We start from the raw sequence: 12,396 nt of genomic DNA, 5'->3' as shown, positions 1-12,396 counted from the left end.
ACTCACTGCGAAAAGAAGAAAAAAAGTTTGGTATAATACGAACCGAAATCTTTTTGAGCCTATGCCGTTTTTATTAAAAATTTTACCGTACAGTTTGACAGAGAGCTACAAAACAAAATTTTCGTATCATTGTTATTACGTATACGACAGTTGAGTATCATATTTTACACTGGTAATTCGACGATTCGTTAACCGTTATAAATTATTTCTAGAAACATTAATTTACCTTTGTTTTCTAAGTGAATTTGAAATTCTTGTCAGGACGAATCTTTGTTCTGCCAGAACTACTCTTCGAGAACACGACGTTTCGTTGTCTATAAAAATTTTACAGAAATTGAAGAAAAAAAAAACTTTCGTGTGATAACAAATCCTGAAGAGGAACTCCTACAACGTTTTAAATGATCGATAAACAATTGTACCACTTGTATAGCCGAAACTTACAAGCAGAGAATACTAAATAGGAACTCGACCTCAAATATATAGCAACTTTGACCATGCAATGGCGGTTCGTGCCTGAAACAAAAACAAATTGTCAAAGTGCCGCCACTTAAGGCACGCTTATTATACGGATTGGCACCTCATATATACATGATTTTATTATCGTCGTTCACCGCTCCGTGGTAAGGATCGCAAATCAGCAGTATAAGTTTTTATGTACCTGTACTGTAACGTATTTTCTGGTTTTATAAATTAGCCGAATCCAATCATTCCAGCACAAAGAATTCTCATCGCACAGATCGGATTATTAGAATGATGATTAAGCACGTAAATGCAGCGGGGAATTCCTGCACTGTATAATGCAAAAAATTCGATCAATTTTTTATTTCCATAAGAATATAAAATATTCTGTAAGATTTAAAAAGTGTGTATACAAAGCTCTGGGAAACGGTCATCGTCACATAAATTGCGATGCTTTAATTTCTCTTTCTCTCTCTCTTTCTCTCTCTCTCTATCTCTTTTTCTCTCGTTATTTTTATTCGCCGGTATTTCAGGCAGACCAATTACCGCGGTTCCATTATAAGCGCGAAGAAATCTGAGAACACCTACGCGCCCCGTCAAAACGAATCGCGACTTTGAAGCCACCGCGGCTCGTATACACGATGCATATGGAGGTTCGCTTTAGCGCGCGACGACGTTGTGCAGATTAAGACACAACTAGCGGGATCCCCCTTCATTCGTTTCAACACAACAACTCAATGCTCTCTTTTTACCACAGATCTCTTTGTCTCCCGTTTAGTTGTACAAGCAATTCGGCACTCGCGTATCGCACGGCTTGTCAAATTATCCGGCAGAGCCGCTCCTTCTCCAGCGATTTTCATCCCCCTTAAATTAACCCCCCCCCCCCCCCGCCGATCTCCTTTTTCCGGCACGCGACTCGGGAAATCTTGATTTCTCGGGAATCCCCCATGCGCTCGTGGCAAGACCTGGGAGTAATAGGCAGGGTGCAGAGTGCCGAAGCGTAAACGTCAACAAACATATCACCGGTTCAACCGCACGCGCATAAAATCCCATAAAGCTACAGGTCAAACAAACAATTCCCGTGGGATCAACAGCTTGGCTTATGGGGCAACGAGGAACCCTCTCTCTTTCTCTCTTTATCCCTCCCTTACTCACCCATTTTTTTTTTTTTTCTTCCGGGAAAACTCGTGCCGCTCCAGATCAGGAGCCGAACTGCTGCTGGGAATACCCGGTAAAGTTCAACTCTGGATCGGAGACAATGCGTGTCTGCAGTCGACTTAGTGTCGTGCGGTATAACAGGGGACGGAAATAGGAACCCCGCTCCGGGGGCTAACTTCTATTCGAACTCAACTTGGCCCCTCGAAATTCAGGGACACTACGTATAAATACACGAAGACTCTCTGGCAATGTGGACGCCACGTGGTAAACGCTCTTTCGATCCCTAGGTCGGTGCTCGCTTCTTCGCCCTACGCTTCACGCACTCGTTTACGGTTGTAATGACTCACAATCAGGTGAATTACTGATATAGTAGAGAAACATATCCGCCGAACGAACATTAAGTCGAGAAATACCTGTAAGTTTTTATTTTTTCACATGACTCGCGATACTTGCGTAGAAATTCGCAAACGTTCTTCCGAGTCCAATCGAGTAATTTAACGCGTACTGCTTGAATGGATTATATATCAATGTACCGGGTAGTGTGTAACTAGAAGACGACGCCTTCATTGTGTGTCCCGTGTTTAAACAAAGGGCGGGAAAAAATGGGAGGACGATAACGATTATTGGTATAGCAAGAACCTAAGTCAACTTGTTAGGCGGTTTGTAGATTCTATTAAGTATTTGCATTGCCCTTACAAGTCAACGTTCTTGAAAACGTCACGTTTGATCTTTTTGCTGTTTATGGTTCGACGGATGCGCAGATACGACGTGTGCACGAAATACGGAATCAGCTAGAAGCCTCGATTCCAAGTCCTTAAGAAATAATTGTCACACGTGATACGTCATGCTTTCGGAATTGAGCACCGCGACACTTTGCATCTTCCGTGACACTGATGCCAAGAATTCTCGTGGAGATTGAAAAGTGTGACTCGGATTCTTACTCCGCGTGTTGCGCTCGATAACTCGAGTGCCGCACGATAAAAATGCACGTGACACACGACCCGGTGTTAGACGCGCACGCGACAAGCGCGAGAGTCAACTAAAATAGAATGCGAGAGAATAAAATAAACTCACTACCGAGATGACGACGATACACGCCGAGCCATCCATACCGTCGGACCGTGACGCGGTTGCGGAGGAAATCCACTGCAATGGTACAAACTCTAGACAGGCTCGACAACGATAACTCAAAATTATACTCCGTTTTGTTTTTGCGGCTTGCGGAATGCTGCCTAGAAATTGAGTCGATCCATCTTCGTTGAGGCTGCAGGAAGACTCAACCAGTCGCAGTTGGTGGTGCGGTACTGTGACAATGTTGCACGCACCGTGGTGAGTGCTTGCCGCAAGTGCAGGCACTCGGTAGCAACACCGCAGTGACAAGAATGGAATGCAAGGGTTACCGAGGTGCCGTTGTTATCTGAGTATCAACTTGAGATAGGCGGTTAATTTTACTGCACAATTATAAAGCGGGTATGTGTGTATAGGTGATCACCTATATGAACGAGCGCGGCAATCAGTTTTATCATGTATATTATTGGTACGTATATCGTGTAGTGTCCTGCGATGCACGCAACTGCTGGTCGCAGGTTGTGCATATGCCCCCCCGAAGATTGACGTTCTATCGATATAATGAACTCGAATATCCCCCATCTGTTCTGAAAAGAATCCATGAAAAATTTCTTTTCATCTTTCAGCAAGGTGAATTGCTTTTGGCTTATATACCTTTATACCTGCGCTAATCTACATAACAAAACGAAGATCCGCGCAAGGTCTCTCTTTCCCGACAAAGAGTGAACGGAGGAACGAAGACGACGATGACGATGATGATGATGATGATGATGATGATGATGATGATGATGGGAACACGCGAGGTTTTAGATTGCCAAAAATATACATCGGCCTCTTTATTCTTTTCCGGCACTGATACCGCGCCCGATTCATCGAGAGTCCGCCCGTGTGCGTTGTTTGTATTTTATAATATCAAACTACTATATATATACCCCGATATCAACTCGGAACGCCGTTAGTTGTATAATCGCGTTATATCTTTTTGCAACTCGATGCCGCGGCTCGCGGTAATCTCCAACTATGAAGATCGGGGGACTCGAATCGTGTTTAGTCTGTGTACTCTCGGGTGCCGCGTGTTACGAACAGCAGAGCCTAACGAACGATTCCGTCAAACGTTACTATATAGGTAGGTAATGATAAGTGCAGTGATAGTCTAATGTTACTGCGCGGTGGAAGAAGAAGGAAAACAATGTTGGGAGATATACGCGGCAATTAGCTTAACTCCATTTGAAACCTTGACAAACTTTCAACGCGTACAATATTTCTTTTTCATTCCCCGTCATATTGCACCCCATCATATCTGTCAGAGAAATCAATATTGTATGTTCTATATATAATAACCGAAGATTCATTATCGCGTTGATTCTCTCTTCGACGTGATAAGCACTTTTCTGTCTCACCGATTTCTTGGTTTCGCTTGTTCTACACTTAGCAGTTTTGGTCGACGTGTTTGGGCAATGTGTTAGTAAGGAATCGGATTCTGTGCACGAAGTTAACGTTTCTATAATATCTATCAAGTTTTATTGCAAACTCAAATCCTTACTGTATCACCAAGCTTGAGTAATCGGTTCGTGATGGATCATTGAAACCTGACGCGCATGAAGTGGTAAACGATTCGTACCACTCAATCTCAACCATTCATTGACGATTATTGGAACCCGGTATCCGTGACAATTTGAGTCTTTGCTCAAGCTTGATCGGTCAAAACTTCCGGAATACGTATCGTGGTCTGTCTAAAAACGTTCCGTGCAGATATAAGCGAAGGATAGGTATGCATAAATCTGGCGAAGAGTGCAAACAATCGGCGGTTCTCAAACATTATCCGCGGACTGCGATTGAAGAAGGATCGAAAACTGGGACTTACGGATGGTGCGGAGGCGGTGCGTGAAACGCGGCTGCTGCTGCGGCCGCCGCTGCGGCGTGGTGCTCCCATGCGGCGGCTGCGGCTGCGGCTGCGGCAGCTGCGGCGGGGTGATGAGCCGTCGGTCCATGATGGGGGTGAAAGGGCGGCGGTGGATGTCCGTGGGGGTGAAACGCGGCGTGAAAAGCCGAGTGGTGATGGTGGTGGTGCGGCGGGGGCGGTGGCGGTGGCAAAAGGGAGAAGGTCTCTTGATGGTAGGCGACTTCCTTCTCGGGCATCTTGGCCGCCTCGAGTTCAACCTCCAGCTCTATCTCCCGGGTTGTCAACGCCCTGTTCCTGGCTGCCCGGAAGTTCGCCCCGTAACCGATGTGCTCGAGGAAGTCGGCGTCGCTCGGACACCGACGTCGGTCTTCCAGCCGTAGGTGGAACCCGCGATCCGAGTCGAGGGGGCCGCCTAAATATCCCGGGTTCGTCGCGGCGACGATTTCTGCAGGTCCTTTATTGTACTCGACGTCAGTTTCACCCTGATCCGCATGGCCGTCGCTTATCGTCCGGGTTCTTCGTCGGTGGTTGCGGTTTAGTTCTCGCGTAACCCGGCCCAGGATATCGACGGTTGCTGGTCGCCGATGGGCCCCGACGGTCCCTAACCCTGATTCGGGTCCTCGTTCTTCGCTGACATTCTTACCGATCCGATCCCCTGAGCTGGACTCTTTACCCGAACTAATCCTGATTGCGAGTCAACTTTTTTACCGCACTAGTGTTTTTTTTTCTTCCCCTCTCTCTCGCTTTCTCTCTCTCTTTCTCGATTGGAACGCAGAATTTCACACACGGGGTGACGTTCGCATACGGCTTAATTTAAACCACGCGGTTACATTATTTGCATTTTTCATTTACTTTCCTCCAGTATATTTCTCGACGAATCGTAAAAAATCCACTCAAACTTCACACCCCCCAGTTACAGATGAATTCTTTTTATTTCGATCACTTTTTGCGGCTAAGTATTAATCACTGTGTTATCGGTTTGGTTGCCGCACATCCTTCACGTCAATCCTTCTTCATCTTGCACGTTTTGTGTTGTTTTTCTCATACGTTGAGATAAACTCGACCGACAGCAAGTTTTATCTCTTTATTTTAAACACGCCGCGGTTTAAACGAGACACTCTAAGTGACAGCGACAGTCCGAATTCGCACACTTGCGGAAAAGCCGAAAAAGAAAAGAAATCCAAATTGCCGTTGGAATATGATAAGGAGCGAAGGGACTCGTGGTCGAATTCGATGGAAATACTGGGTCTTGAGTACGGTGCGATGCGATATCGTGGGTGTAGAGAAACAACGTGTTTGTAGTTCCACGTGATGTCGCGCTCCTTACGCTTTGACGGGTATGGCGGTACTGAGTCCTCGGCGATGCGAAGAGAGGGGCGGCCAGGCATTCCCGGCACTCGTTCTCGGCGGCGGCACCGCCTGCCTGGTGGTGCTGTGCGAGTGAGAAGATGAGAGAAAACTGAAAATAAGAGCGAGGGAGAGAGGAATAGCCAGGGGTAGCGCGACGAGGAGAGCAGAGTTGTCCGAGAGTGGTGGCGCGTAGGAGGGAGGAGAGGAGTCGAGAGAAGAGGAGAGGAGAGAAGAGCGAAGAGAGGAGAGAGGAGAGGAGAGGGCTGAAAGCGCGTGTCAGCTCGACAACTCAACTAGCACCAGCCTCGCGCTGCAACAGCCCAACCGCTCCTCCCCGCCGTCCTTCTCCAGCGGGACAAAGACGGAAAAAGAGAACTCTTCTTCTTCTTACTCTTCTTCTTCCTCTTCTTCTTCTTCGCGTGACGAGGTGGCCGAGGTGGGGTGTCGTCGTTCCCTCTTCGATAGCGGGGGAGGAAGAGGAGGAAAGAGAGGAGAAACGAAGATAACCGCGGTGGTGTTGTTGCGTTTGTGAAAGTGATCTGCACAGCCTTCGTTATACAACCTGCGTGCGCAATTGCGGTGAGTTTGTAAGATAGGCGAGTCTTGAATGAAAACGTGGGACGGGAGTTAGAAAATGATATCGTCGATATTCAATCGGAAGAATTTCACTTTTCACCCCAGGAATTTGTCTCTACGTTCCCCAACTTTGGGGTGTTGCGTTACACGGCGAGAAGTGCAGTAATAATGATAATGGTAAAAAGTCAAAAAATTTAGCGGATGTGCCGTCAGCTCTCAATTGGGGTGATCGGGAAACTTGAGGGACCTACAAGATAGAGGAATGAGAGAACCAGTCCCGAGTTCGCTCCTTTGCGCGCCGACGCGCTCAAGTATAGGTATTTATTGCCACATGCCACCGGAGCCGAAGTCCCAATTCGGTGTTGAGTTGAAACAACTTCCGGTGATCCCTGGTGATGTCTCCACGTTATTTCGCCTATTATTTTTTTTCTTTCCTCCAATTTTCCTTTCTCGTGTATAGGTTACAGCCGCAGAGACACGGGCGAGTTGTCATCCTGCTTATACGGCAGGACGCTTTCTGTTTTCACAAGAGTTGAATTTCGCAGTCCCTTCCGCCCCTCGACGTGAACCCTCTTTCCCTAATCTATCGAGGGTAGAGGTAAGGAGGACTATCTCCAGTGTGCGGAAAGTGTTCCGTAAAGTAGAGAGAAATTAGGATGGCGTTGCTGCAGCGAAAGCTCCACAAAGCTCCAGTCGGATTGATTCCCTTATTCCTCACGAGCACCGTTCCGGTGTCTCGTTAAAACCCTATTTCCTGCTTATCGGCGGACACTTTCTCATTCGAATATCCATATGAGATACTTCTCCTTACCTTTAACTCTCCACATCCTGATCCGAACCATCGAAACGTATCATACCTAACCGGTGATAGGATACATCGCGCGGAAACGGAGCACCGCCGTACGTATCAACGGAATAGAGTCATTAGATCCTGAAATCGAGGGTGCAGAACTCTTCTCGGCGCCGCTGCTCACCGTTACCCACGCAACCACCTACCGCATCGTAATGATTCAATCGAATCCGCGGACGGGCGGGTGACGCGGCCGCCTCCACCTGCAGCGCTCGGTCTCTCTCTCTATCTCTCTCTCTCTCTCTCTCTCTCTTTCTCTCTCTCTGTCTCTCTCCATCCTTCTCCTATCCCGTTCTCTCTTTTACCCCCCTTCTGCACAGACCGCCGATGTACGAGGTGTGAGTATATAGGTGCTCACGGAGCTCTTCATGCGGCGTACCCACCAAGTCGCAGCCGCAGGTAACCGCGATCTGGCGGGGCGGAGGCGCGGTTGAAGGGGGGAGGGCCGCCAATCCGGCCCCTCGACGGCCGCCCTTTCGCCGCGTTTCCCCCCCATGACTCTCTCTCTCCATGCCAAGATGGAGCAAAAAGCGGTATCCGACGCGGTTTATGCTATGAGCTCTGTATAGGTATTAGAGGTACGAGTTTGTATCGTGGATCGGTTTGTATGGACTCGTTGTATTAATGTATAGGTAACTAACTACGTATGCATATGGCGCAGGTGCCTCTTCTTCGGGGTGAACATATAAGCGACTATCGGCATATATTGTATCCTTTATACTTACACACGTCTTCGTGCCAGGCTTACTGTATGTTCTCGTGTTACACAGTGCGATGTAACGCGTCTACCGCATGTAATTCGGTGTTTGCAAAAACGTCCCTCAGGCTTATATTGCGGCCGTGTTCTTGTAACGTAGGTGTGCCGCAACCCGTTGAAGGTGCAACGCTGCAGGTAAATCGAATCACACTCGTTTTCCGCACGCGGTATAAACCTCTTTGTACAGCTACCGTGCAGTGTAGACTGTCTTTGTATTTGTCGACGAGGAATTCTGATCATCTTTTGATTCGAAAGGTAATTATCTCAATTAAGGGATTCGGGTGAGGTTATCTGATTAACAGCTTAGGTACACGTTCGGTTGCATTAATGACCGTTCAATGATGAAATACTGTTTTCGTTTGCACGGGAACTTCATATTTACGTGCGATTACTGATCTGTCTAAGTTTATAAATATATCAGTCGATGATATTTTACGTAATTTCTCTGCAGACGCGCTCAATTATCTTTAGAACCTAGACTGCGAGATTCGTAAATGACAAGCCGTGTAGGCATCTTTCAAAGAACGTCTTTACGATTTTTCACTTATTGTATTTACAGGATAATACCACGTATAGATGTGTTGTATGCAAATTTGCTGGAAACTTAAATGAGAAATATGGAAACTCATCGAACGAGACGAGTCAATGAACATTTCGAAAAAATTTCAACTTAAAATTTTAATAGCTACAATTTTTGTTCAAATATCACCACAATAAAAACACACATACCACTGTGTTCTGTTCATGCAGTGGTAGTGATAAAATGAACTTTAAACGTTACGGTATCTTTTTGAGATAGTAACCGTTTTTTGGTGACCCAAAAGTTGATCGATCTTTCGCACATTTGACATTTATCATCGTCGTGAAATTATCTCCCCAATGAAACTCATCACCACTGTAATTGTAATTACACTGGTCAACAAAAATTTATTTTTTGTTTGTAACATGAAAACTTTTAACTGATTGTGTTAGGAACAAGGTTTAGCATAATAGAATTGATATTATAATATTTTAGATACGAATAGTTTTATTGTAATATGATTTTTTCAGTTCATCCAAAAATTCAGTTTTATTTGACAAAAGTATCGAGATTATACATAGTGTCACAGTACACTGGTCAACAAAATTTTGCAACAAGGAAGATGCCTACCGATTTTTTAATACCCATCTACCCTCATTATAAAACCATATTTATTTTGATTCGATCAGGTCTAGTTTTTGTGTTACAGCTACTATCAGTTAAATTGTATGTTCATCGTTTTGACTTACCTTTTTTGATCCTGGGTGTATTGTTACTTATTGTAAATAACAAAACACCCCGAATGAAAAGAGGTAAGTCAAAATGATAAACGTTAAATTTAACCGGTTAATCCTTTCAAAGTATCTCCTTCCGCGTGTCGAGCACGCGTCTGTAATAGTACGAAAAAAATGTGCACGTAAGAGAAAAGCCACCCCGTGAAGAGTGACGTAATTCCGAGGTCAGCGAAGCCGGCTCCCCATGCGGAGTGACAAACGAGGGAAAATTTTCCCCGGGTGCGGCTGTTACGGGCGGTGTAAGGCAAGTACGGGTCGCTTCGTCTTCCCTGTCCCCGGGACCCGCCGCTTCCCTCGCCGAGTTGAGTCGGCGGGGCGTTTGCGTCCCAAAAAGTCGTAATCCGAGTATAGTCGGCGTTATTCGTCGCCGTGCGCGCAGCCTTCCCAGAATATGCAGCAGCTAGCCAAGCCCCGATTTTTCCCTCTCCGACTCCCTTTCTCTTCCCTTAATCTTCTCTCCTTCCCTTCGTCGGCGCGGAGCCCTTTCGAGCCCCCTGCGGTTTGCGCTCATTAACCGCCTCCTCATTTTCTCTCTTTGGATGCGTGCGTGCCTGCCTGCTCGCCTGCCTTCTCTCCTTCCTCCCTGAATTCGTTTCTATCCCTGTGTTGAATCTCACGCTTCCCTGTATTCCGTGCACGTATTAAAGGCGGCGGCTTGGAGAACGGGGCCCGATGGACCCACGCCGGCACGGCGTTCGCTTCTTCTCCCTGCAGGTAAGAAAAGAGCCGCCTGTGCCGACACGCGGGGCGCTAGGCCTCGGGTTATAGTTAGTTATAGACCACGGAGGGAACTGGATTGGACCCGGCTAGCTCAGCTACGCCCTCCTCACCCTCCTCAATATCCCACAGCATCCTTCCCCTACCCCTTCGTCCCATCGTCCGTGGCTTGACGAGATAATTTGTTCCCCTGTTTCCTGGGATTTCCGAAGGAAACGACGTATTGTATCAGACGGTGGAATAATATCATTGCTGCAGCACCGACACAGACGCGACGGATCTATGGAAGACCCGCCCTTCGATCCTTACGTATTATTATACTTAAGTACGATCTCTGCCACACCGGCGCGATATCACAATCATGCCACGCATGGAAGGGATTGTTTTTTTTTTTTTTCTTCTTTTTCCCTTTTTGCTTTGGAACGAACCGGTATCCCGCGTTTAACTTAGTCCAAGTCTCCTGCACGCGTGGAATTAATTATGTTATCATATAGATGTGTGTATGTCGTATATATATATATATATACTATGCGTAATCCGAAACGGGAGCCGCGAAACTCGACGAATTGAGACGTTCTCGATCGAATTATACATTTGGTTGTTGTTGTTGTTGTTTTTTTTTTTTTTGTTTGTGTTTTGTTGTTAGCGTTAAACGTCCATGTATAAATATTAACCGGACGCGAAGACACGTGAAACCGGTCGAGTTTAGCCGCGGACGAAACGCGTCTGTTCTCTAAGGATGTTCGGAGAGGATCCGAGTGTCCAGACTTTTGCTGCCTGCGTCCACCTGTCCTTTATTTATGTATCCTCCTCCGGGTTAGTAGCTCTTCCCAGAGCTTCGAAAGGACGTGGCGCTTCTAAGTCGGGATCGCTCGTAAGCTCGATTATACTTGAGTCCATTTACTCGAGGCTGATGGGGTATAGGTTCGTTTTACGTTACGCAGGTGTAACGAATCGTTGTGAACGGAGCCTCAAGACCCGCTTCGGAGCATGAAGAGCGCGCGTATCCTCTGCAATCGTGACTGTGAAGGTTGCTGCTTCTCCTTCTTCTTCTTCTTCTTCTTCTTCTTCTTCTCCTCCTCCTCCCCCTTCAGCCGCCGGTATACACGGGATGAAGATGTTCCCAGGCCTAATTGCTATATATATGCTTTGGCATAGTACCGGTCCAGTCGATCGCCCGGTTTACTGGATCTTCGAACCGGAGTAAGTTCGCGCGAGACGTGTGATTGGCCCTCGCAGAACTCCGGGGAAAAATCACCGAGGTAGAAGCTTGTACGTTTTGTTGGACCACCGCGGTTCAGGTGAAAATAAAACTCTCGGAGTATAGTATATACGCGGAGAGAAAGGGATTTGTTGAATTGAACAATTATGGTGAAATAAATTGCCGTTTGTTGTTTTTTTTTTCTTTTTCTACCTTTTTCGTGCAAATGTCGTTATTATTGATTCAACGAAAACGTGCAGCTACTTCAGAACTTGAGAACAATTCGGTTTGTTTCATCGAGTGATACTGAATTCTTTTCAACATCAGAAAAACATTTTTTAAATCTACGTCGTATTTGCAAGAAAATTTAAAAACAATAATTTTTTCTACGTTTGATAATAGCTGGTTTAATTTCATAACGTTGATGTATCTAATGTAAGTATGTTTAATTTTTCTCCATATCAAAGTGCTTTTACTGAACTTTGAAATTTCTCGAAACGCGGTATACCGTACAAAGCATAATGTCTGTATACGCGTTATACTGGTAATATTTGAAAGAAAAAACCGTACCACAAATTCATTAAAAAGTTGTAAAATCGCGATTCCTTTTTCAATGGTTCGTTACCGCAACTTTACGATAAACTTCATCCTCATCTCAGGGTTCGTTGCGCTGCACTGATTGCACAAGTCGACTGTATAATTGTGTACGTAGCGAATTTGCGAAGTAAAAAATTTTTAACATCGGTGTATTCGGCACGTAGATTTGTACGCTCGTTTCTGCAGGATCAGCGCTGCACTGCAGCAGCCTTCTTCGTGCACTGTGAGAAAAAGGCAATCATCCGGAATGGGGCTGCTGCACTGCACTCCTCCATGGCGTTAACCGTGACTATTTTTCATCGTCGTGCTGCACCGCAAGGACGTCGTCCTTTCTGCCCCCTCTCGCCTCGTCGCCCGCCCTCACGGTAATCAGCTAGTCGGGCCCGCACCTGAGGAACGGCACAAAGGGATCAACCTGGCGCTAATTACGAGGATCAGCTACCTCG

The 12,396-nt window shown here is 46.3% G+C and overlaps 2 protein-coding genes across 3 annotated transcripts in view; one reads left to right on the top strand and one right to left on the bottom strand.

Annotated features, from left to right (window-relative positions):
* The window catches only part of ci (cubitus interruptus), a 58,311-nt gene extending 52,389 nt beyond the window's left edge, over nucleotides 1–5,922 (bottom strand). Inside the window, exon 1 of the mRNA XM_046628442.2 lies at nucleotides 4,550–5,922. Coding sequence (XP_046484398.1) covers nucleotides 4,550–4,824 — 275 coding nt within the window. The 5' untranslated portion in view covers nucleotides 4,825–5,922. The remainder of the gene's footprint in view (nucleotides 1–4,549) is intronic.
* Nucleotides 1–12,396, top strand: part of LOC124220082 (UPAR/Ly6 domain-containing protein crok) — a 152,893-nt gene that overhangs the window by 53,905 nt on the left and 86,592 nt on the right. The gene's annotated exons all lie outside the window — the stretch shown is intronic.

The sequence above is a fragment of the Neodiprion pinetum genome, chromosome 1 (genome assembly GCF_021155775.2).
Source record: "Neodiprion pinetum isolate iyNeoPine1 chromosome 1, iyNeoPine1.2, whole genome shotgun sequence".
NCBI lineage: Eukaryota > Metazoa > Arthropoda > Insecta > Hymenoptera > Diprionidae > Neodiprion > Neodiprion pinetum.
This window is presented reverse-complemented; position numbering and strand designations above follow the sequence as displayed.